Source organism: Natator depressus, chromosome 4, assembly GCF_965152275.1.
Source record: "Natator depressus isolate rNatDep1 chromosome 4, rNatDep2.hap1, whole genome shotgun sequence".
Lineage (NCBI taxonomy): Eukaryota > Metazoa > Chordata > Testudines > Cheloniidae > Natator > Natator depressus.
This window is the reverse complement of record NC_134237.1, coordinates 83,769,529-83,796,037: the sequence shown is the minus strand read 5'-3', so window position 1 is coordinate 83,796,037 and position 26,509 is coordinate 83,769,529. Positions and strand designations below refer to the sequence as shown.

General features: G+C 42.4%; 1 protein-coding gene across 14 annotated transcripts in view; it reads left to right on the top strand.

Annotated features, from left to right (window-relative positions):
* PCM1 (pericentriolar material 1) overlaps nt 1-26,509 on the top strand; it is an 89,190-nt gene that overhangs the window by 23,988 nt on the left and 38,693 nt on the right. For 12 of the 14 annotated variants that reach the window (XM_074951317.1, XM_074951319.1, XM_074951324.1 and 9 more), the window contains 7 exons: nt 7,594-7,795; nt 8,224-8,397; nt 9,509-9,666; nt 9,957-10,171; nt 12,768-12,922; nt 13,009-13,138; nt 21,796-21,927. In XM_074951317.1, coding sequence (XP_074807418.1) covers nt 7,594-7,795; nt 8,224-8,397; nt 9,509-9,666; nt 9,957-10,171; nt 12,768-12,922; nt 13,009-13,138; nt 21,796-21,927 — 1,166 coding nt within the window. Of the gene's footprint in view, nt 1-7,593; nt 7,800-8,223; nt 8,398-9,508; nt 9,667-9,956; nt 10,172-12,767; nt 12,923-13,008; nt 13,139-21,795; nt 21,928-26,509 lie in introns of those variants that run through there. The other 2 variants (XM_074951314.1, XM_074951323.1) reach the window with 2 other exon arrangements.

The window sequence follows — 26,509 nt, the reverse complement described above, 5'->3', positions numbered from 1 at the left end:
ACAATGAACTTTACTGTATACACACTTCTGTCAAATGCATACAGTAAATTAAAAAGATTTTTTTCTCTAATCTTTGTCATTTTATGTTTTGTAATAAAAGGTAAAATTTCATTTTCGAAATTTTATTTTCAGTTTTGTTCTTTTAATATAACTGTTTTTTAAATTGGCATACTTCCTAGGGAATTTTTTTGTTTGCTTATTTTGATCTACACACTTGGTATTTAGTTCTTTTCGTACAACAGACGGGAACTTTACAGTTGTACTGACGGACTTTTCTCGTTAAGTTAAGTTTGCCTGCTTCTGCTCCTCACACCCTCCGTGACTAGCTGTTTAAATGTTTCTGAGTGGCTTGGTTTCTCTCCATGTGGCAGTCTTGTCTTCCTCATTGTCCTGGGAATAATATTCTGGCTTCTAGTTTTCTTTAAGACACAGGTGTTAAAAACTTTGTAAGGGCCCAGAGGTTTCAGAAACTTGATTCGGGGCTTTTGTTTCAAGGTTGGGTGATCCAGCAACAGAGTGTTAAATGTGACTTTGAAGATGTAAAGGTGCCTAGGATGAGGATCCTGCCCCTGCCAAGTTTTCAGGCAAGGTTTTCTGCTTTAATTATGGGAGAGACTAATTAATTCACTCCTGAATAGAAGATAGCTGTTCACTGTTCCTGGCCAATGGGAGCTGTGGCAAGTGGCAGCCAGCATGTCCCTGCAGCCTGTGCCACTTCCTGCAGCTCCCATTGGCCGGGAATGGTGAACCACGGCCACTGGGAGCTGTGGGCGGCCGTGCCTGCGGACAGTCAATGTAAATAAACTGTCTCGCGGCCAGCCAGTGGATTACCCTGACAGGCCGCAGGTTGCCCACCACTGTCGTAGAGTTAGGTTGTCATATTTGAAATATCTGTTCACATGAAGAAGGCTAGCTAAAAGATAGCCACTGGCAGTGCCAGATTCCAGGCATCAGATTTCCAAGATCTGTCTGATTCTGACATGGCCTCTGTGGTTCCATCATTGAATCCCAAATTGGTTTCAAATTCAACTTCAAAGACCAGAGGTGCAGAAGTGAATATATTTTGCTGGATCTAGTACTCTCCAGGTCTGTGGGCCCAGCTTCTTCCTACAGTCCTGTTCTGAAGGTCATCCTTAGATCCAAAGAGATTATTTACTGTGGTGGCTAATGTGCACCATCCTGGTTCTGAATGCTCCATGGATCTGTGTGAGATGCTAATGGCTACGAGGAAGATAGAGGCTTCTTCAGTTCTGTGTTCTGCTTCCTCTTCACCTTAAAGTAGAAGAGCAGAGGAGCTTTGTTAGTCTTTCTCCAGAGAAATTTATGCCGCCACCTCTTCTGAAGTCTCCTACAAGGGTCTCCAGGCAGAGCTTTCTCACCTTTTATTGCTCTTCATCTTTGGATTTTGTTTATATGTCTGGTGAGTTCCATAGAGGATCCGAAGTCGGATCCTCAGTGGGAGGAGGATAGAGGAAGAATTAAGAGACCTAATTTGTGCCCCCTCAGTTTGGGTTTCCCTACTCCAGTGTTGTTCCTCCTCTTGTGGGCAAGTAACTGGATCCCAGCTACTGGAGAGACTGGCAATCCTGGTCTCAGTGGCCTCACTGGATTCAATCACCAGACTTTTTAAATTACCGCCTTATTAGATGAAGAGGCGGTGTTTCATTGGTTAAGTGTTTGGTGGCTGAGCAATCCTTGGATCCAGTTCCATCAGATCAATCTGTAGCTCAGACAGTGCTTTTCTGAAGAGCAGGATGAGGAGATAGTGCCTCTTTTTGAATGAGAGCAGATGGATACAGACTTTAATCTGTATTTGTTACTTGATGAGCATGAGTGTTGCTTCTGCATCATCTCATTTTGAGGACAGTTTGCAATTTCATGACCTGGTGGACCACATGGCATTCACATTGAACTTTTACCACCTTTGACCGTGGATGAAAATTCTCACCTGATATTTGATGTTCTTGGGTTTGCCTCTAGGAATAGAATATCATTGCCCATGCTGGATAGTCTCCTGTAGCCTGCTAGGACTGTTTGGATGATCTCTGCTTCCTGTCCACCTATTTCTAAATGAAAACCAGATAAATTGTATGAGATAATCCGGGAGGGGGTGTGGTGTGTTTTTGTTGGTTTGTTCATTCACCCTTTACCTAATTCACTGGTGGCGGCTGCTGCCAGTAATAGGCTTAGGTCCAGTCAGGCCCATCAACTATTGGTGAGTGAAAGGGAAAAAAGATCTGTGTTGCTTATTTTTCCCCTTCTTCCTCTTCTCTTGGTATTAATGAGGCTAATTACTAGGTGCTCATGGCCTGTTGCCAATTCCATCTGTGAGGAAAGATGACTGCATTTTGTTCAGGATTTGTCAGATAACAGAAGGCTGACAAATATTATTTTGATGGAGGCTCAAAATGTGGTGAAACATGCACTCAGGCTTCGTCTGATGCTTCAGACTCTGCCACTAAAGCATTGACGTATACAGTTACCTTAAAGAGATGTGCATGGTTTCATTCCTCTTCATTGACTCTGGATACCAAAATTTAAGTGGAAGATCTTCCTTGTGATGCGGGATGGTCTTTTCAGCAACAAGATCAACAAATTGTTGGAGAAATTAAAGGATACTAAATCCACAGCTTAATAACTGGGTCTTCATCTCTTGCTCAGAAGAAGATGCCATCTTTCCTCTATCAGAGACTGGTTTACCCTCAAATCAGACACATCGGCAACATCATCAGGAAGCTTGTTGCAGAGCCAGCACAAGAAAGTGGACTTTCAGTACAGACATAAGACAAAACAACCTGCTCTTTTCTCTTTGGCTTCCTCAACTACCAGGCCTCAGATTTGATGGGAAGACTAAGCGTCACGAACCAATTAATGAGGATCCCTCCCTTCTGTTGTTTGGAGACAGGATAGCTCTTTTAAGTAACAATTGAAGGCTTATTACATCAGACAAGTAGGTTCTAGAAATTAGAGGATGGCTAGCTGTGCAGTTTGAAAAACTGACCCCTTTCAATTTCCCCTACCTTGCCCTTTACAGTGAGCTTTCTTGCAAAGCTGTCTTTCTATAAGAGGTTCAAAAATTCCTTCTGATAGGTGCTGTCAAAGAGGTTCCCAAACATCTTTGGCATCAGGGGTTTTATTCAGGATGCTTCCTGGTACAGGAAAGAAGATGGCAGATTCCATCCAGTCTAAAATCTGGGAAGATTGAACAAGTACATTCAGAAGTTCCAGTTTCAAATGCTAAACCTGTCCTTCGTAATCCGCTCGCTTTCAACTATGGATTGGTTCACAATTCTTGGTAGAAAATGACAGGTATTTACATACTACTTCTGTTTTTCTCATATTTTCAGCGTTGGCTGCTGAAATCCTCTGCACGAGAGGACCTGCTACTTCACATCAACTCCACAGTCACCTTATTTACAGAGCTGGGACTGCTGCTGAGCATGAAGAAGTTGAATCTCTGCCCAACTCAGAGACTTCATTTAATAGTTCTGTGTTGGACTTGGTAACAGGAGGGGAATGACTTTTTTCCAAGAGGAAAGGTCTCTGAAGATAGAACAATCTGTTTTAGTACATCCAGCTGAGTCTGACCCAGAAGGTGATTTTCATGATGTAATCTCATGAGCCTTACGGCAGCAAGCATTTACAAGACTGTGTGCTTATCTCAAATTGAGGTCAGTGTAGCCCTGGATAGCTCAGGCTTACAGACTCAATCTGGGCAGTCTTCAGACGTTTGTGATTGTGCCTCAGCACGTCCTAAATTTATTGATATGGTGGAAGACAGATCAAAAGTCCTCAGAGGAGTCTTGTTCAATCCTCCTTCACCTTTGGTTGCGATAACCAACAATGGCTGGGGAGCTCATCTGGGTCATCCTACAGTTTGAGGCTATTGGCTGTCTCGCAAAAAGAACTTGGAATTAAGAACCATTCACTTGGTCCTCAAATCCTTTCTTCCTCACGTAATGGGGAATGTTGTTCAGGTAGCAATGAACAATGCAATGGCTATGTATTACATCAACAAGCAAGGAAGCACTTATTCTTACCTATTTGTCAAGGTAGTCAATTTATGTGATTGGTGCCCTCTTCACAATGTTTGTGTGTCTGGCCTTGCATCTTACAGAGGAGAGCAGTGTGTTTAGTCGACTGTCTCTGTAGGACAGTGTACAGATGCACGAGTGGTCCTTGGAGAAAATGTCTTGAGCTATTCGATCTTTCAACTGGGATCGCTCCGTTGTAGATTTGTTTGCAACCATATTCAACAAGAAGTGTCCCCTCTGCTGTTCAAGAACAGGAAGAGACAAACAATCCAATTCAGTCATGTTCCTGCTACACTGTGGAAAGGGTCTTCTGTGTGCTTCACCCTCATTAATTTAGAAAGTGGTGAGGAAAGTACATCAAAACAAAGCAGTGATGATGCAATTGCCCAGCTTGGCTGAAACAGTAATGGTGGTACTTCATCTGTTGGGTGGGATTCACAAAAGTCTCCCTTTGTCTCCTGATCAGCTGTCGCAACAGCAGGGCAGGATCCTTCATCAGACGGCTTGGGCTATTGACTTTGACTAATGTTGAACAATGCTGTTCCTCTGTTGTCCATGATTCCTTGTTTAATTCAAGGAAGCTGTCCGTAAGAGAGGGTTTTTGAAATGGACTAGATTTGTCTCTTGGATGTTTGGGGCAAATCTGATTCTTCAGTCTCAACTGCTGCTCTGTTTGTTTTAGAGTATTTAATGTGTTTGAAGTCTGAAGGCTTATCTCATGCTTCTTTAACAGTTCATTTGGCATAATTTCTGCTTACCATGATTTGATTGATGGTAGATGACTGTTTGGACAACCCCTTCGTAAACCTTTTATCTGAAATCATGCAATCTGTATTCCCATTTGAGGGTGCCAGCCCGTCCATGGGATCTATTTGGTCTTGACCAGGCTGATGAAGCCAAGCCACCCCTTGAACCTTTGACAGAGTTTCTTATTTTATTTGTCTGTCTATTATAGTTAGACCATCATCCAGAAGGGTGAGTGGATTATGTGCAGATCTGCCATTTTTTATTTTTCATAAAGACAAGGTGGCTCTTAGACCTGACCTCATGTTTCTGTCAAAAATATTATTGGAATTTCACTTCAATCAAACTATTAATTTACTATTTTTCCCTTAAGCCTCCTGTTGCTAAAGGGAAATCAGCGTTACATATTTTAGATGCTAATATAGTGTGGTTAATAGTGTATATATTCAGACTATTTCCAGATTTAGTAAACCGTGTATCAGTGAATGTTAATTCCTGTGCATGCTATTGTGAAATCTCATTCTACTAGAGCAGTGCCTTAAACATGTTTCTACTGGGAAAATCTGTAAGGCTACTGCTTGGAGGTCTAGCCATACTTTTACCAAACACTACGCTTTGGATTTGGCTTCAAGAGCAGATGCCAGAGTTGGTAGATAAGTGCTTCAGCCATTATTAGTACTCTGTTCCATCTGCCTGACATTTCAGCACTGCTTGTCAAACTATCCATAAGTGGGGAGTATGCAGAGCCTCTCAAAGAAGAAATAAAAGTTACTTACTTGTCACGAGAGTTCTTCAAGAGGAGTTATAGTCATGCTTCCCACCCACCTGCCCCTCTCTTTCAGAGTCGTACCTTGGTTCTCTGGGTTAGTGGTGGAAGGAACTGAGGCAGTAAAGGGCAGACTGCCCTCTTATATAGCTTCACTCTCAAAACATTCAGGGACACTGAGAGAAGGGGAAGGAGGAGGTGCATATGTGGTCTAGTGGATGCTGCTTGGAGGAGGTCTGCTGTTAGGTACCACCAGGCTGCGTATTACCCATAAGTGTGAATAGTGTGGTTATTCTTTCAAAGGTTTAACTGATGCTGAGCTGGCAAACCTTTCTTATAGCTATCACTCATAGGTTCAGTTGTAATATCTCTGTTTACTGTTACAAATTAATTTATTAGAGCATAAACTTTCGTGGGCTACCTCCCACTTCATCGGATGCATAGAATGGAACATATAGTAAGATATATATATTTTGATACACACATACAGATAAGTTGGAAGTTACCATACAGACTAACACGGCTTCTACTCTGAAACCTGTTACAAATTACTTACACTAATCGTCTGATATAAAAGCTCTCCAAGAAACAAAATTTTGGAAGATGAGAAATATTGCCTTTCATTTTAAATGCACATATCTACAATGACAGTTGTTTTTATAAAGTTTTCAAATTCTTTGTTCAATGAGGAGTCCAGTGGCACCTTAAAGACTAACAGATTTATTTGGGCATAAGCTTTCATGGGTAAAAAACCCCACTTCTTCAGATGCAATACAGACTAACACGGCTACCCCTCTGATACGTGAAAACCTTTTGAAATTGTACATCAATACAGATTTTTCAAATAGAGTTTGTGTATGGTTAAGAGAGAAACTATGGTAGTTTTGCAAGTTAAACTTTCTCCATTGTAAGCTTCAATACAATATACAAATATCTAATTTATTAATAAAATTTATTTTAATATAACTAGTGGCTGATTACTAATACTTCATTTTATAAAAAGCCATTCATTTCAAAATAATATTCCGTAGCTAATGTTGAAGGCAAGTGCTGAAAAGTTAGGAAATGCCAGAATTAAGTTTTCCTCCCCACCTGAGATGCACTCTCTTGTAGCTTAGGGTTGCCAGTTTTGGTTGGATGTATTCCTGGAGATTTCATCACATGACATAATCTTTAATTAAATCTTTAATTTAATTCCTGGAGACAATGTAGCTTCTGCATTAAAATCTGACAACTTCCTCTTCCATGCTGCTGTGCCAGCAGCAGAGTCAGTTGAGAGCTCAGAGACGTCCCTGCCCGAAAACAATTATGGGGAAAGCCAGGCTTTGTCCCTGTTAGATCTGGGCTGGAGCTTGCTCTTTGGGGATGGTACATGCGAGGTCTGCTCACACACAGGAGCTGTGCGAGGCTTGAGTGTGCTCACTGAGGAGAGGTTTCAGAGATTTTTAGCTAATCATAGAATCTCTACTGAGTATCTTCAAACTGAAATTTTTCATATGCTTATAACTTAAACAAATTTGGGCAGGTTTTTATGGGGAAAGCAAAAGTCACGTCACCAAGGCCACAGCCTTGCCAAATTTCAAGTCCCTACTACAAAGCATTGAAGTGCTAGAGCTTTTCAAAAAGATGGTTAACAGAATTTTTTAATATGGGCAAAATGTATTTTTTCTCTAACTTCTTGCTTGATTATGATTGAACTTTTTTGGCTGAAATTTTCCAACCAAACTGAGTGAAGCAGATATCCAGCATGGAAAACTTAAGCACAAATGGTTACGGTTTGGTAAGGTTACAAGGAACTGAAAATAGGGTCTTATAATGAGAAGTGTGGGGCAAACATCATAATAAGCTGCACCACCAGCCCTGCCTATAATAAATGCAATGACATTTGCAAAAACTAAGACCGACCTTTATTGCTGGTCTGCATATTCTGTTAATAGTTACTATCTTTACATATTTTTATGTAAATCAAATAAGTGGCTTTTTTTTGTAACTTCTTTTTAATAAGATGCCAAATTTGATACTTTTCATTTCTTTTTTTTTTTTTTGTAGTCTTGCCTGTGTCCGGCGCTCCTCAAAGGAGTATTGATCAAAGAAGTACAACTTCAGCTGCCTCTGCTCCTACAGGCATAGCAACTGTTGTCAATGGAGAGTCTAACAGCCTAGCATCATCTGCTCCTTATCCTCCTGATTCCATTGCTTCTCAGAATGAGAGTGAAGAGGATGATAATCTAAACCCAACAGAAAAGCTCCAGTAAAATGTTTAACAAATTTTATTATGTAATTAATTTGCTGTGATGAACTAAGTGGTTCTGTATACATTTTTGTTAGATTTTAAGTTTTTTTTTCCTAAGTAGCATATTTTTGAAAGATGTAGAAAGTCTGAAATACGTAACTTAAGATAACTAGGTTATCTTATTAGTATTGTTCTCTGTGAAATATCATACAGATTAATTTGGGCTTCAGAACATCTTCAAGCAAAGATTGTTACAGATCTCAAATTATAGTAAGTTTTTAAATATTAATCAGTTTATGTATATTAGGACTTGGATAAAATTAAAATTTGGTTAATTTTACTGCACTTTTTTTTTGAGAGCACTGTTGAATAAAGAACTGAATACTACATTTAGGATTTTTGATCCAGTAGGGGCATGCATATAAAGTATTCTGCTTTCATTCCAGGAAACTGAATGAAGTTCGTAAGAGATTGAATGAGTTGCGTGAGTTAGTTCATTACTATGAACAGACATCTGATATGATGACTGATGCCGTGAATGAAAACACTAAAGAGGAGGACACAGGAGAATCAGAATGTGATTCTGAGCATGAGAATTCACAACCTGTTACCAATATCAGGTTACACTTTTTTTTATATTTTGTCTTAAATTTTGTGGCCCTTAGTTGTTGTAGGTTCTGCATAGTAAGATGGTGTGGTTAACCAAAAGTTATTAATACTTAGATTAAATTGACACTGTTTTGTGTCAGTTCATTTGAAATACCCTTCGTTATGCTGATAACCTAACCTTGGCTAATACAATATTTTTCTTAATCCAGTTGATAAATCATTTTAACGGTCTTCCTAAAATATACAACAGCTCTAGAATTATGCACTGTGAATTAGACACTGTGCTGATTACACCACAAAACTCCACTAAGAACTTCACGGATAAACTATGCTTTTCATATAAATGTTATAAAGTTTTAAAATTGTGTTTCAAAATTAATATTCCTGTTTAGATTTTATAGCATTAATATGCAACTCTTGAGACCTATTAGAATTTCAAGATAAGATACTGAAAGGATAACCAGGCACATTAAATGGCCTTATAAAATCCAAATGGAGTCCCTTGCATTCAATTTATCAGGCTGCCAATTCACCCTTACCTCACATAGTCACAGTTAAAGATGGGATTTTCAAAGTACCTGGAAGGCTAACAAATGTAGTCTTGAGAATCAAGGCGGAAATGAATTGCAGTGTTGAGGAATGTTCATGGATATGCCCTGTCAAAGGCTTCTTCTGTTCACATTGAAGGGGTTCCATATGTACTTGAGTGCACGGATAATCTCTCAATTAACCAGGTCCCAAACCACGTAACATTTTGTACTTTCAGACTAGTACCTTCAACTCTACTTGAAAATCTACATGGGAGATATTTAAAAGGGGACTCTTATGCTATAGACCATCTCCTGTCTGTGATAGATGTGGGGTGTAGAGCAGAGCTGGATTGGGGAATTTTGGTTGTCCCGCTGAAGGGGAAATGGGATGTTAAAGTTTGTATATGCTTGTTTTGAATGACCTTTTATCTTGGCAATTGTAGTGTTTAGCACATTAATCTAAAATGATTTAAATTTAAAAAAAAAAATCCATGTGCTTGTCTCTTCCAACAATTTAAAAAAACTAGATAAGATATAAAAGTTTTAATGGACTTAGAACCGATTTTTTAATATGATGAATGTTTTCTCCTAGAAACCCCCAGGGAATTAGTAGCTGGGGTGAAATAAATAGCAATTCCAACATACAGTGTGGAACTACTAACAGAGATGGAAGACACCTTAATACAGACTGTGAAATAAATAACCGATCTGCTGCTAATTTAAGGACTTTAAATATGTCTTCAACATTAGGTATGCTTTAAAAGATATTGAAGTATTACTGTATATAGAGCTAAAACTGATGAATGTGTGTTTGGGAGCATGTTAACTCCTTCGGCTTTCTTTCTGGTTACATGGTTTGTGAGTTTCAGATTTGCATATAAGCTAAGTGTTCAACAAGGGCTTAAATGCTAGATTGGGTTCTTTTCATTGAGCAGTACAGCTTCAGATCTGAAACGCACTAGTCATATGAACATTTAGTGATTTTTAACAAGTTCACTAGTGTTTATCTGCAACATTGGCACTGTTTGTTTTTCCTTCAGATTGTCGTAATAGGGACAATGACAAAGATGTTGATGATATATCACAAGGTGGTGATGATGAAGTGGAAGAGGACAGAGCCAGTGAAGTTTCTTTATCTAGCTGCAGAAGCAGTGTTGCTGATGCTGGAGATGCTGAGTTTGAGCAGAAGATCAATAGACTTATAGCTGCAAAACAAAAACTTAAACAGTTACAAAATCTTGTAGCTATGGTACAGGTACTTCTTACAAATACAATCTTATTACATGCCCGTGAACATTAATTTAAGAGTTACTAGTGTGGTTTTTTTGTGTATGAACTAACTTTGTGCACAATGAAAAAACGCAGACCAGACTAATAGAGTGGTAGTGCTCACTGTAAAGCTTGACAAAGGAGAATAGTTTGATTTGTCTAATATGGAGGTCGTCCATTTGAAACACAAATCTAAAATACTCTTTAAAGTAGCAGTTATCAACCAGGGGTCCAGGGCCCCATGCGAGGCCTCAAGCAGGATTCAGGGGGTCTGCCAAGCAAGGCCACTGTTGGACTTGCTGGGGCACAGGGTGGAAAGCCGAAGCCTCACCACGGGCTTGTCTTCACTATGGGGAGATAGACACTGCTGCCATCAATGCGGCAGGGATCGATTTTAGTGGGTCTAGTGAAGACCTGCTAAATCGACACCAGAGCGTGCTCGGGTCGACCCCAGTACTCCAGCTCTCTGAGAAGAGTAAGGGAAGTCGACCGGAGAGCGTCTCCCATCAATGCAGCGCAGTGAAGACAACGGGGTAAGTCGACCTAAGCTACGTCAACTCCAGCTACGTTATTTATGTAGCTGGAGTAGCATAACTTTGGTTCACTTACCCCTGTAGTGAAGACAAGCCCCATGTGGGGCTGAAACCGAGGGCCCCAAGCCCAGCCACCTGGGGTTGAAGCCGAAGCCTGAGCGGTTGCCCTGCTTGCTACCCTGTAATGTCAGCCCTGGCTTTTATATGAAGAAAAACAGTTGTTGTGGCACAGCTGGGCCTTGGAGTTTTATAGCATTTTGGTGTGGCCTCAGAAAGCAGAAGGTTGAGAACCCCTGTTTTAGAGGGACTTTAAACTTAAATTATAATATAAAAACCTTTCTTATAAAAACCCATGGATCATGAACTGAATTCTAAAAATCTAATAATTTTTCAGTGTTTATGCTCTATTACTCTTGCATTTTTTTTCCATCTTGGATAATGAATATTAGTGAAATCAGTCTCACTTTGAGGTTCTGAGTTCTGCAACTTTGGCTTTTGATTACTACAGGGGAACAGATTTTTTTTAATAGCACCTGTTTCTGCTGGAATTTAAAAAAATGTATTGGTCAATATTTTCATAAGTTTGTTTTCAGACTCTTAACTTGTGGGCCAAATAAGAATCGCCTGTGTCCCTTTAATGTTTTTAAATAAAAAGTTTTTCTTTCATTGGTTTTGATTGTCTCCCCCAAACAATTCCTCCTCCTGACTTTCAGCTGAAACAAGATTATTAACGTAATACCCCACAAAAGGCAATTTAAAAAAATGTACATCTTTAAATTTACTTGCTGTGTAAAAGTAAAAGATAAAAACCTGTACCATATTAAAAATTTGTAATTCTTACAATCTGAGAATTTAGTTAAGGTGTGTGCTTTATTTCTTATGTAAGTGGAATTGTCGTAGCCAGAGAGTAGAGCTGCTAAACAGATACAGGTTTTTTTTTGTTGTGCTGTTCCCTGTACTCTGGTTGTGAATTTATGATGTGCATGATCATGGTGCAAATAATTTTAAACTGTACATTTGAATCCATCCAACCTTTGTGACTGACAGCAGTTTAGTTAACCTGAGCACAATTATTTGCATAATCAATACCTGTATTGTGAATATGCAGATCTCTCTGCTCTGGCTTCCATAATCCCTCTGTTTTAACTGGTTCTTGATTCAGAATGTTCATCTTGGACAGCAACAGGAATGGATGTTTCAGCTTCATAGCCTTTTAGATTAAGCCAAAAATTTCTAAATTTTAGATGAGATGGGGGAAAAAAATATCAAAAGCCAAGAAAATGGGGCTTTTAAGCTACATAAAGGGCACTTTATTTTAAATTGTTTTTAAATTTGTGTCTTTCAGGCACAGCTTGGTTTCTGGTTAAGTGTATAGAATATTTTCCAGGATCTCAATAGGACAACGATTAAATAGGCAATCGCCTATTCCAGGGTTCTCAAGCTTAGTTACACTGCAACCCCCTTCTGACAACAAAAATTACTACACTCTCCCAGGAGGGGGGACTGAAGCCTGAGCCCACTTGAGCTCTGCCGTGGTGGGGGTGCCAAAGCCGAAGACCAAGGGCTGCAGCCCCAGGCAGGGGACCTATAACCTGAGTCCCACCATCCAGGGCCAAAGCCCTGAGGCTTGGGCTTTGGCCCTGGGTGGTGGGGCTTGGGCTTCGTCTCTGGACCCCAGCAAGTCTAAGCCAGCCCTGGTGACCCCATTAAAATGAGGTTGTGACCACTGGCTATTCCTTCTCTACTCTTGTCCCTCAATAACTGTCATATTTTTGTTCATAGTACTCCAGTAAATTACTCTCCATCTGTAAACTGTTGCTCCAGCTATATAGACTATATATACGCACATATGGCTGGAGCATGATTTGTCTGTGTTGTATAGTTTAGAGTTGGAGAGTAATATATATTGGAGTACTGTGTGTGTTTGTTTACATATAAACAGAAACTGTGATCTTAATACACAAAGGTAAAATTTTCCAGATTTGTTGGCAAAATATGGTTGATTACAAATATCAGTGTACCAATTGAAAAATATGGCTGCTGTTACAGGATGATGAGACAGAGCCTGAAGCAACTACTGCTGATACATCTAATGCGGGTGACTTCTTTTTGGCTGAAGTAGAGGAGGCAAAGCAGCAACCAAATAACATCAGAGCTAGCACCAACAAATTGCAGCAAGATGTGAGACTGAATGAAAAAGCAAGGTTTATTGTCTTTTAATTATCTTAAAAGATCACAATTCCATCAAATCTCTTGCTAAGTAATATGCAGCTAATATCTCCTACTACAGAGAAAAATTCTATGAAGCTAAACTTCAGCAGCAGCAGCGGGAACTTAAACAACTTCAAGAAGAAAGAAGGAAACTGATTGAGATTCAAGAAAAAATCCAAGCATTACAGAAGGCTTGTCCTGACCTTCAAGTAGGTAGAGTATACTTCTTCACAGACTCCAGGGGTATGGTCTACATTGCAGTAAAACATCCACAACTGGTCTGTGTCAGTTGCCTCGGGCTGTGGGGCTATTAAAATTGCAGTGTAAATGTTCAGGCTTGGGCTGGAGCCCGGTCTCTGAGACCCTCTCCCCTTGCAGGGTCCCACAGCTCAGGCTCCAGTCTGAACCTGAACGTTTACACTGCAATTGTATAGTCCCAGAGCCTGAGCCCTGTGAGCCCAAGTCTGCTGACACAGATCCACCGTGGGTGGTGGTGATGGTTTATGTCTACACTACAATAAATCAGGCAATGGGGCACCAAGTGTCTCTCACAGCAGTAGTTTTTCTAGTAGAAAAATTGAAATTCAGAACTTCAAGTTGTTTATGCTCATAATGTTGAATTTTGTTCTTACAGTGGTTTTGTTGACTCATTCATAATTATAGATAAAGCTTAGAAGGGATCACCTATAATCATCTAGTATGACCTCCTTTGTAACACTTGCCATAGAACCTCGCCTGATGATTTCTGGATGAGGCTTGTAGCTTCTATATGAGCTATAGCATATCTTTCTAGAAAGATATGCAGTCTTTATTTTTACTTCAAAGGATGGAGAAATCACCACATTCCTACGTAAGATGTTCCAGTGGTTAATTACTGTTACTGTTAAATATTTGCACCTTATTTCTAGTCTGACATTTTGTCTAGTTTCAGCTTCCAAACCCTGAATCTCGTTATACCTTTTTCCTACTAGATTAGCAACATCTGCGATCAGAATCTCTTCCCTATGTATGTACTGGTAGTGTAGACCATGATCATTTCATTTCTTACACCTCTTTTGGATAAACTCAATATATTGAGCGTCTTAAGGGTATGTCTACACTACAAAATTAGGTCAAATTTATAGAAGTCGGTTTTTTAGAAATCGTTTTTATATAGTCACTTGTGTGTGTCGCCACACAAAATGCTCTAAGTGCATTAACTCGGCGGAGTGCTTCCACAGTACTGAGACTAGCATCGACTTCTGGAGCGTTGCACTGTGGGTAGCTATCCCACAGTTCCCGCAGTCTCCGCTGCCCATTGGAATTCTGGGTTGAGATCCCAATGCCTAATGGGGCAAAAGCATTGTTGCAGGTGGTTCTGGGTACATGTCGTCAGGCCCTCCCTCCCTCTGTGAAAGCAACGGCAGACAATCGTTTTGCGCCTTTTTTCCTGAGTTACCTGTGCAGACGCCATACCACGGCAAGCATGGAGCCCGCTCAGCTCACTGTCACCCTACATCTCCTGGGTGCTGGCAGACGTACTGCATTGCTACACAGCAGCAGCCCATTGCCTTGTGGCAGCAGATGGTGCAATAGGCCTGATGATTGAGGTCAGAACATGCAGGGATAAAGTGAGACAGGCTAAAAGTCAAGTAGAGTTGGACCTTGCAAAGGGAATTAAAACCAATAGTAAAAGGTTCTATAGTCATATAAATAAGAAGAAAACAAGGAAAGAAGAAGTGGGACTGCTAAACACTGAGGATGGAGTGGAGGTCAAGGATAATCTAGGCATGGCCCAATATCTAAACAATTATTTTGCCTCAGTCTTTAATAAGGCTAAAGAGGATCTTAGTGATAATGGTAGCATGACAAATGGGAATGAGGATACGGAGGTAGAGATTACCAAATCCGAGGTAGAAGCCAAACTTGAACATCTTAATGGGACTAAATTGGGGGGCCCAGATAATCTTCATCCAAGAATATTAAAGGAATTGGCACATGAAATTGCAAGCCCATTAGCAAGAATTTTTAATGAGTCTGTAAACTCAGGGGTTGTACCATATGGTTGGAGAATTGCTAACATAGTTCCTATTTTTAAGAAAGGGGAAAAAAAGTAATCCAGGTAACTACAGGCCTGTTAGTTTGACATCTATAGTATGCAAGGTCTTGGAAAAAATTTTGAAGGAGAAAGTAGTTAAGGACATTGTGGTCAATGGTAAATGGGACAGAATACAACATGGTTTTACAAAAGGTAGATCATGTCAAACCAACCTGATCTCCTTCTTTGAGAAAGTAACAGATTTTTTAGACAAAGGAAACGCAGTGGATCTGATTTACCTAGATTTCAGTAAGGCGTTTGATACCGTGCCACATGGGGGAATTATTAGCTAAATTGGAAAAGATGGGGATCAATATGAAAATTGAGAGGTGGATAAGGAATTGGTTAACAGGGAGACTACAACAGGTCATACTGAAAGGTGAACTGTCAGGCTGGAGGGAGGTTACCAGTGGAGTTCCTCAGGGATCGGTTATGGGACCAGTCTTATTTAATCTTTTTATTACTGACCTCGGCATAAAAAGTGGGAGTGTGCTAATAAAGTTTGCGGATGATAGAAAGCTGGGAGGTATTGCCAGTTTAGAGAGAGACCGGGATATCATACAGGAAGATTTGGATGACCTTGTAAACTGGAGTAATAGTAATAGGATGAAATTTAATAGTGAGAAGTGCAAGGTCATGCGTTTAGGGATTAATAACAAGAATTTTAGTTATAAGCTGGAGATGCATCAATTAGAAGTAACGGAGGAGGAGAAGGACCTTGGAGTATTGGTTGATCACAGGATGACTATGAGCCGCCAATGTGATATGGCCGTGAAAAAAGCTAATGCGGTCTTGGGATGCATCAGGAGAGGTATTTCCAGTAGGGATAAGGAGGTTTTAGTACCGTTATACAAGGCACTGGTGAAACCTCACTGGAATACTGTGTGCAGTTCTGGTCTCCCATGTTTAAGAAGGATGAATTCAAACTGGAACTGGTACAGAGAAGGGCTACTAGGATGATCCGAGGAATGGAAAACCTGTCTTATGAAAGGAGACTCAAGGAGCTTGGCTTGTTTAGCCTAACTAAAAGAAGGTTGAGGGGAGATCTGATTGCTCTCTATAAATATATCAGAGGGATAAATACCGGAGAGGGAGAGGAATTATTTAAGCTTAGTACCAATGTGGACACAAGAACAAATGGATATAAACTGGTCACTGGGAAGTTTAGACTTGAAATTAGGCGAAGGTTTCTAACCATCAGAGGAGTGAGATTTTGGAATAGCCTTCCAAGGGAAGCAGTGGGGGCAAAAGACCTATTTGGCTTTAAGATTAAACTTGGTAAGTTTATGGAGGAGATGGTATGATGGGATAACATGATTTTGGTAATTAATTGATCTTTAAATATTCATGGTAAATAGGCCCAATGGCCTGTGATGGGATGTTAGATGGGGTGGGATCTGAGTTACCCAGGGAAGAATTTTCTGTAGTATCTGGCTGGTGAATCTTGCCCATATGCTCAGGGTTTAGCTGATCGCCATATTTGGGGTCGGGAAGGAATTTTCCTCCAGGGCAGATTGGAAGAGGCCCTGGAGGTTTTTCGCCTTCCTCTGTAGCATGAGGCCTGGGTCACGTGCTGGAGGATTCTCTGCTTCTTGAAGTCTTTAAACCACAATTTGAGGACTTCAATAGCTCAGACATAGGTGAGAGGTTTTTTTGCAGGAGTGGGTGGGTGAGATTCTGTGGCCTGCGTTGTGCAGGAGGTCGGACTAGATGATCATAATGGTCCCTTCTGACCTTAATATCTATGAATAGGCCTGATAACCATCATCGTCATGTCCGAGGAGCTCCTGGCTGCCTCGGTAAGGTTGGTCAGGAGCGCCTGGGCAGACATGGGCGCAGGGACTAAAATAGGAGTGACTCGACCAGGTCATTCTCTTTAGTCCTGCCGGCAGTCTTATTGCACCATCTTCTGCCGAGCAGGCACCGTCTGCTGCCAGCCAAAGATGTAAAAGATAGATGGAGTGGATCAAAACAAGAAATACACTAGATTTGTTTTGTATTCATTTGCTCCCCCCTACCTCCCTCCCTCTGTGAAATCAGCAGCCGACAGTCATTTCGGTGAGGTCTGTCAGGGGCACCTTGAAAAGTTTAATGGAGATTCAGTCCTGCCTGAAATACCGGGGGGAGGGATAGCTCAGTGGGTTGAGCATTGGCCTGCTAAACCCAGGATTTTGAGTTCAGTCCTTCAGGGGGCCATTCTGTGTGACAGTTGTTTTTGTTTCTCCTTAATATAAAGCCACCCCCTTTGTTAATTTTAATTCCCTGTAAGCCAACTCTGTAAGCCATGTCATCAGTTGCCCCTCCCTCTGTCAGAGCAACGGCAGACAATCGTTCTATGCCTTTTTTTCTGTGCAGACGCCATACCACGGCAAGCATGGAGCCTGCTCAGATCACTTTGGCAATTAGGAGCACATTAAACACCACACGCATTATCAAGCAGTATATGCAACACCAGAACCTGGCAAAGCGAAACCGGGCAAGGAGGCGACGTCAGCTCAGTGACGACAGTGATGAGGACATGGACCCAGACTTCTCTCAAAGCACGGGCCCTGGCAATGCGGGCATCATGGTGCTAATGGGGCAGGTTCATGCAGTGGAAGGCTGATTCTGGGCCTGGGAAACAAGCACAGACTGGTGGGACCGCATAGTGTTGCAGGTCTGGGACAATTCCCAGTGGCAGCGAAACTTTCTCATGCATAAGGGCACTTTCATGGAACTTTGACTTGCTTTTCCCGCCCTGAAGCGCATGAATACCAAGATGAGAGCAGCCCTCACAGTTGAGAAGCGAGTGGCGATAGCCCTGTGGAAGCTTGCAATGCCAGACAGCTACCGGTCAGTTGGGAATCAATTTGGAGTGGGCAAATCTACTGTGGGGGCTGCTGTGATGCAAGTAGCCCACGCAATCAAAGATCTGCTGATATCAAGGGTAGAGACCCTGGGAAATGTGCAGGTCATAGTGGATGGCTTTGCTGCAATGGGATTCCCTAACTGTGGTGGGGCCATAGACGGAACCCATATCCCTATCTTGGCACCGGAGCACCGAGCCGGCGAGTACATAAACCGCAAGGGGTACTTTTCAATAGTGCTGCAAGCTCTGGTGGATCACAAGGGACGTTTCACCAACATCAGCGTGGGATGGCCGGGAAAGGTCCATGACGCTCGCATCTTCAGGAAGTCTGGTCTGTTTCAAAAGCTGCAGGAAGGGACTTTATTCCCAGACCAGAAAATAACCGTTGGGGATGTTGAAATGCCTATAGTTATCCTTGGGGACCCAGCCTACCTCTTAATGCCATGGCTCATGAAGCCATACACAGGCAGCCTGGACAGTAGTTAGGAGCTGTTCAACTACAGGCTGAGCAAGTGCAGAATGGTGGTAGAATGTGCATTTGGAGGTTTAAAAGCGCACTGGCGCAGTTTATTGACTCGCTTAGACCTCAGCAAAACCAATATTCCCACTGTTATTACTGCTTGCTGTGTGCTCCACAATATCTGTGAGAGTAAGGAGGAGACGTTTATGGCGGGGTGGGAGGTTGAGGCAAATCACCTGGCCGCTGGTTATGCGCAGCCAGACACCAAGGCGGTTAGAAGAGCACAGGAGGGCTCGGTGCACATCAGAGAAGCTTTGAAAACCAGTTTCATGACTGGCCAGGCTACGGTGTGAAAGTTCTGTTTGTTTCTCCTTGATGGAAACCCCTCGCCCCTTGGTTCACTCTATTTCCCTGTAAGCCAACCGCCCTCCCCTCCCCTCCCGCCTTTAATCACCACTGGCAGAGGCAGTAAAGTCATTGTTGCTTCATATTCGTGCATTCTTTATTAATTCATCACACAAATAGGGGGATAACTGTCAAGGTAGCCCGGGAGGGGTGGTGGAGGAGAGAAACACCGGGAGGGGTGGTGGAGGAGGGAAGGACAAGGCCACACAGCACTTTAAAAGCTTAAAATTTAAGTTATTGAATGCCAGCCTTCTGTTGCTTGGGCAGTCCTCTAGGGTGGAGTGGCTGGGTGGCCAGAGGCTCCCCCACCGTGTTCTTGGGCATCTGGGTGAGGAGGTTATGGAACTTGGGGAGGAGAGCGTTTGGTTACACAGGGGCTGTAGTGGTGGTCTGTGCTCCAGCTGCCTTTCCTGCAGCTCAACCATACGCTGGAGCATATGAGTTTGATCCTCCAGCAGCCTCAGCATTGAATCCTGCCTTCTCTCATCACACTGCCGCCACCGATCAACTTCAGCCTTCTCTTCAGCCGGTCACCTCTCCTCCCGGTCATTTTGTGCTTTCCTGCACTCTGACATTGTCTGCCTCCACCCATTCGTCTGTGGTCTGTCAGTGTGGGAGGACAGCATGAGCTCAGAACATTTCATCGCAAGTGCGTTTTTTTTTTTTGCCTTCTAATCTTCGCTAGCCTCTGGGAAGGAGAAGATCCTGTGGTCCTTGAAACACATGCAGCTGGTAGAGAAAAAAAGAAGGGACAGTGGTATTTAAAATGACACAGTTTATAGAACAATGGGTACACTCTTTCATGATAAACCTTGCTGTTAACATTACATACATAGCACATGTGCTTTCATTACAAGGTCGCATTTCGCCTCCCCCCATCGCGTGGCTAACTCCTCCCCCCACCCCATGGCTAACAGTGGGGAACATTTCAGCCACAGGCAAACAGCCCAGCAGGAACGGGTACCTCTGAATGTCCCCTTAAGAAAAGCACCCTCAACCAGGTGACCATGAACAATATCACTCTCCTAAGGATAACACAGAGATAAAGAAGGGATGTTGTTTGAATGCTAGCAAATATACACTGCAATGCTTTGTTCTGCAATGATTCCCGAGTACGTGCTACTGGCCTGGCGTGGTAAAGTGTCCTACCATGGTGGACGGAATAAGGCTGCCGTCCCCAGAAACCTTTTGCAAAGGCTTTGGGAGTACATCCAGGAGAGCTTTATGGAGATGTCCCTGGAGGATTTCTGCTCCATCCCCAGACACGTTAACAGAGTTTTCCAGTAGCAGTACTGGCCGCAAATACCAGGGCAAATTAATCATGAAGCATGCTTGCTTTTAAACCATGTATACTATTTTAAAACGTACACTCACCAGAGGTTCCTTCTCCGCCTGGCGGGTCCGGGAGGTACTGGCTGCAGGTCCAGGGTGAGGAACAGTTCCTGGCTGTCGGGAAAACCGGTTTCTCCGCTTGCTTGCTGTGAGCTATCTACAACCTCCTCATCATCATCAGCTTCCTTGTCCCCAAAACCTGCTTCCGTGTTGCCTCTATCTCCATTGAAGGAGTCAAACAACATGGCTGGGTTAGTGGCATGTTTTGGGCTCTGACCCGGAGCGGCCATTTGCCTCTCTGGTTTTCTGGTAGGCTTGCCTCAGCTCTAAGTTTCACGTGGCACTGCTGCGGGTCCCTGTTATGGCCTCTGTCCTTCATGCCCTGGGAGGTTTTGGCATTTTGAAAACTGGAACGGAGTTCTGATGGCACGGATTCCTCTCCCCATACAGCGATCAGATCCCGTACCTCCCGTTCGGTCCATGCTGGAGCTCTTTTGCAATTCTGGGACTCCATCATGGTCACCTCTGCTGATGACCTCTGCACTCACCTGCAGCTTGCCACACTGGCCAAACAGGAAATGAAATTCAAAAGTTCGCACGCCTTTTCCTGTCTACCTGGCTAGTTCATCTGAGTTGAGAACGCTTTCCAGAGCACTGGAACACTCTGGGATAGTTCCGGGAGGCCAAGACCGTCTAATTGCGTCCACAGTACCCCAAATTTGACCCAGCAAGGCCGATTTCAGCACTGATCCCCTTGTCAGGAGTGGAGTAAGGAAATCAATTTTAAGAGCCCTTTAAGTCGAAAAAAAGGGCTTTGTCGTGTGGACGGGTGCAGGGTTAAATCGATTTAACGCTGCTAAATTCGACCTCAACTCCTAGTGTAGACCAGGGCTCACTATATAAGGCGTGTTTTTCAGACTTCAGATTGTTCTTGTAGCTCCTTTCTGAACTCTTTCAAATTTTTCAGTATTCATTCAGAAGTGGTGACACCAGAACTGGACATGGTATTTTAGTAATGGTCTCAGTACTGCCATATACAGAGCTAGGTTCTGCCTCCCTGCTCCTGTGTGGTGATCTCCTTCTTATAGGTGCAAGGATTGCATTTGCCCTTTTAGCTACATAATCTCACTGGAAACTCATGGTCATTAGCTAGCTTACTATGAACCTTAAGTCCTTTTCAGAACCCCTGCATTCCAGAGTAATGTCTCATCTTGTGAAGGTGACTTTATATTTGGCTGCATTAAGTTCAGATGAGCCCACCTTACCAAACTTTGCAAAGTTTGTTAATTTTTGTGTACTTAACAAGATGTTGCCTTTTCTTCAAAAGTATGTTTCATTTAGGCAGTTGAAAATGCTGCAATTACTAAAAGAGCTAAAGGGACCAGTATTCTACCACATTGCACAGTGTTGGTTTGAGTTTTTAAAATTCATTTGTGATTACAAAGTTTCTGATTTCATTTATATTATATGTAGCATTGATCATAATGTAAGATGGGCTGCATGCTGGTTGAAGTATAGGTAATGTTGGTTCTGAGACTATTCTTCATAGCATATGTTGACTTTGAGCTGATATCTCAAGTCTAAAATTTGAGTTGGGGATGAGTAGTTGGAGGGAGCGGGGAATAGCCGTATCCAATAACAGTAAGAAATAAGTAGAAATTTCAGAACGCAATAATTTATTACATATGATGTTTTACTCTAGTAATATATATTTTATTTAATTTTAAAATCTGTTTTCTTTCAGTTGTCAGCTAGCTTGGGGAATTGCCAAGCAAATAGACCAGCCTCACCTGCTACTTCAACACCAGCTGTTGAAAGTAGCACAGCAGGCAATCCTATTCTTGAACCTGAAGAATCGGTAACAGTGGACAATGAGGTACTTGACATTTCTGACTTGCTTGTGAGTCAGTTACTCTTTTTTAAAAAAAACAAACAAACCCTTAAATACCTCTTAAATATTTTGAAACATTTTAAGTCTTTTATATACATGTTGAGATGTATGTGTTTGTTTTTAAAAGCGTGTTTGTAGAAAGCAAACAATGAACCTTAGTAGCAAGAAGTATTTGCCAAAAAAGGAAATATTTAAGCAAATATTGCAGAATTTGGCTGTAAAAGGGATATGATTTTGGAATTATAACCAGAGGGTTTGAATGATCTCCAAGGAAACTGGATTCCAAGAACAACCCATCCAACCAGGGAGTTCATGTAGAATATAAGACAGAGACACTCTTTCACACATGCTTACATCTTAAAATTAGTTTCCCAGGGATCTGCCTCGTGCATGCAAATGCAGCTCCACTGTTCCATCCTGACATGTTATAACTGGATAATTTCACTGTATGTAAACACACACACACTGCTTAGTTTACATTGGCAGATCATTAGTTTTATCAATTAACTGAAATTTTGTCTGTCTAAAATCCTTGTAATGTCACTGAATTAAAGATTTTCCCCTAAACCATCAAAAGGTAAAAGGTGATGTCTTATTGAAGGAGTATTCTTGCAAGATTTATAGCTTTTGCCTTCTAACAGTGTCGGATAAATGTTTTTTTATAAATAAAGACAAAATGGGATTGTGTCATGTTTTTGTTCTCAAATGGCTGAATTTTTTACTGGGGACTTGAAAACAAAAAATGAGAACAGAACAAAGGGTAAAGAGATAAATTACAGAGGTCTAAAAATTATCCTTTAGAACAAAATGCTTGTACACCCTTAACTATAGGTGTCGCTGTGCGTTTCAACTATACATTTTCATTTACCAGTTATGTTTTTCCATTTAATATTTTTCATAACACTATGGTTAATAACATGATGCTGTCCCGGCTATGGGTGACCGTTTTGCGTCCTAATGCTTTAAACTCAAATTTTTAAAAATATATTTGGCTGGGTTTCCAAGATCTTTTGAAAAGCGGGATTTGGTTAAGTTAAACATAGGCATCTTACAAATGTATATGTAGTTAAATTTGCCTTTTGATAACCAGTGTGGGTCTCCTTCTACTTAAAAAAAAAAAAAAAAAAAAAAAAAGGTCCTGGTATAACAGTAAGAGCATGTAGTGATGATCATATTTCTAAAACTCCACAAGTAACTTTTGATTTTTAGCTTCCAAATATAGCCTTTTCTATAAACAAATTAATATTTTCAGAGATATCAAAAACTTTGCCTAGAAAGGTGTTCAGCTGTTTCACAACAAGAACAGCCTGCTTGCCTTTATGCTTTGCATAATATACCACCTTATCTGTCTTCCCTGACATCTTTATCACCTCATTCAAATCTATTCAAAACACTGCTCAAAACTATTCAAAACTTATGTTTAGCTGCTGCTGTAACCATATTACCTTCCCCTTTGAATTCCTCCACTACCCTGTTTCACTGCATCAGGTTCAAGCGTCTTCTTGATTTCAAGGTCCTTCACAACTTTGCTCCTCCGTACGTATCCATTACTTCATCCTACTCTTTTTGAGTAGATGCAGCCATGTATTCCACGTAGGTGTACATGTGCACAGTGCACTGAAGCTGGAGAACTTTGCCTAGCAATGCCCAGAAGGACAGCATTTGTGCGTTAAAGGCCCTAGCCCCTCCTCTGGCTATATAAGGGCAGCTCTGTCCTGACTCCCACTCAGTTCTTTTTCACCGCCTGTGCCTTAAGTTGGAGCTTTGTGTGATATTTTCATCTCACGTTTTTGGTCTCATAATCTAGTGGAAAAACTCTCAGAAAACTAGCCTGTCTTTTTTTGTGTGTGTGAGAGATTAGTCTCTAAGGTGCCACAAGTACTCAGTCTCTAAGGTGCCACAAGTACTCCTTTTCTTTTTTCTTTTTATGAATACAGACTAACACGGCTGTTACTCTGAAACCTGTCACATGAGGTGCTTATTGTGGCTGAGGGATATGATAAGGAATGGTGTTCCACCTATATGTCATTCAAAAAGAGAGCTGAGGTGGCAAGAGACTTACGGGTGAAGCAGCACCTTCTGGAACAGGGCAAGAGGCTCGCTTCAGCACTGAGACCCTTGTCTGCTCAGTGGTTGGTGTCAGAACCAACAAGTGATGCTACTTCATGTTCGGACTCTGGTGCTTCCTCCAAGAGGAAGAGGCGTTGCTCTCCCTCCTTTGGTGAGGCGAGGAAGATGTCCCATAAGACTAATTATAGAGCACTCCAAGTTTCTCTGAGCCTTTCTCATCTTCTAAGAGGAATGTTCACCAGCACCATACTCCTGGCACGCGCAGTGGAACAGGTCCATCTAACCTCTCCTTGGTACAGTGCCAAGATCAGCAAGAGCCCATATCATCAACTCTGGTTCCTGCCATGGGGCATCCAGTGAGTCTGGTACCGATGATGTCTGCACCAGTGCTGACTGCCTCCATGCTGGAGGTGTATCAGGTGGCGTCAGACCTGCTTTATCTCTCAGTCCATGACTCTCCACTGGTTCAGGAGTTTGAAGGTGCTGTAGCTTCTATGCGTCATCTTCCATTGTGCCCTTGGCCCATTCTGGCTGGGTTGTAAAGCTGCTGGGTTCATCAGCACCGCAGCCCAGGTCCCAGACTGTGGAACTGAGGCCAGTGCTGTGCCTGGCACCAAAGACCCCTGCCATGCTGATGTCCCCTTCGGCCATGGTCCTTGGCCTTCTGGTGCTCGGTGGGGGAGTGTCTCGCTCAGTGCAGATTCCCCATTCCTTTTTGGCATTGATGCTGTCTCTGTTGGGCTTCAGATGAATCTGGTCATTTGTTTGCTCAGTTGTGGCTGGCTCCATTGTCACCAGAGAATCTCTGCGACTCCTCGAGGTCCAGGTTCGGATCATCCTCCCCTTTGTCATTGTCTGATAGGCGCTAGAGACTGTCCTTCGCTCACCATCGGTACGGAGGTTGGCATAGTTTCTGCAGTCAAGAGGGGGGCTCTTGGGCCAGTGTCTACTGATCACCAATGTCATATCCATTTCTCCAGTGGCCTCCTTGGAATCCTTGGGACACTCCTTGGTCTTTCAGGTCCCATTATTCATCCTGCTCCAAAACAAGATCACGGATCCCATGGGTGGCTTCCGTTCCCGAACCGTCTCAGCTACAGGCGACTCTGAGCCTGTCCGTCTGGGCCTCCAATCCCAACTGTGGGTCAAGAAAGGACCTGTCATTGGTGGAGCAAAAGCATCTCCGGACAGCTCTGCCATGCCAGGCTCTTGCTCTCCTTTGATGTTTGAGGACTTTAAGGCATATTAGGACCTTCTTAGGTGTATGTCTGCTACAATAGGCATCCAGGCTGAATTTATGCAGGAGAATACACATAAGCTGCTGGATCTTCTCCAATCATCAGCTCCAGGGAGAATAGCTGGTCTGATAAATGAGGCTGTCTTGGAATCTGCAAAGACACTCTGGCATACTCCAACTTCATAACTTCCTTAGACAAAGTGTGCGGAGAAGTCATACTTCAATCCCATGCTGGGTTTTGAAGGTTTCTGCTCCCACCCAGCCACTAACTCTGTTGTGGTAACCACAGTAATGACAGTGAAGATATAAATCTGTACTAAAGACAGAGTCCAGGAGGGAATGGGGAGGAAGATTTATACTTCTTCTTTCTGGCAGACGTGCATTGCGAATCAGCAGGCATTGCTCTCTGTATATGACTGGCTTGTCCTCCACTGGCAACCAGTAAGCGCCTATTTTGACTTGTATGTCCCAAGCAGAAGTCTGTCTATCTTTACCCCTGTTCAGGGTCAGGCTGGCTCTTTTTTTTTTTTTTAGTGTTTGGGACTCAGTTACCCGGGGTTGTGCCATACAGTTCCCCCTCCATCTCTCTTCAGGGACCCCTCCCACAAGACACAGCTCCTCGAGCAGGTTCAGTCTCTACTGGCTTTGGGGGCTGTAGAGGAGGTTCCATTGCAATGTTGGGGACAGGGATTCTACTCCCCTGAGGGATGAGTCATGTCCTCTGTGACCTCAACAAATACATCAGATACGTGGGATTCCATCTGGTCACCTCAGCAACTATCCTCCCTGTGTTAAATTGCAGCTGGGTTGCTGGACCTTCAGGATGCTTATTTCCATGTAGCAGTGCTCCCAAGCCACAGGCGGTTTCTGTGGTTAGTCATGCTGGACCAGCACTATCAGTATACCATGTGGTCTGTCTTCCACTCCCACCTGGCATGTTAACAAGTGCATAATTGTGGTGACAGCATACCTCAGGAAGAGAATTCATATCTTCTTGTATCTGGATGATTAGTTACTGAGAAGCAAGTCCAGAGAAGAAGTCCCCTCTCATGTTCAGTTCATTCTACGCTTACTTGATCATCTAAGTCTCATCCTAAACAGCGGAAAGTTAACATTGGTTCCAACTCAAAGAATCAAGTTCATTGGGGCCCTACTAGACTCTGAGTTCGAGTGTTACTACTGACTGACCAATTCCATGCGATTTGCCACCTATCTCTGGAGCTGCAGGGAACTCAACCGTCAACAATAGTCTGTGTATGC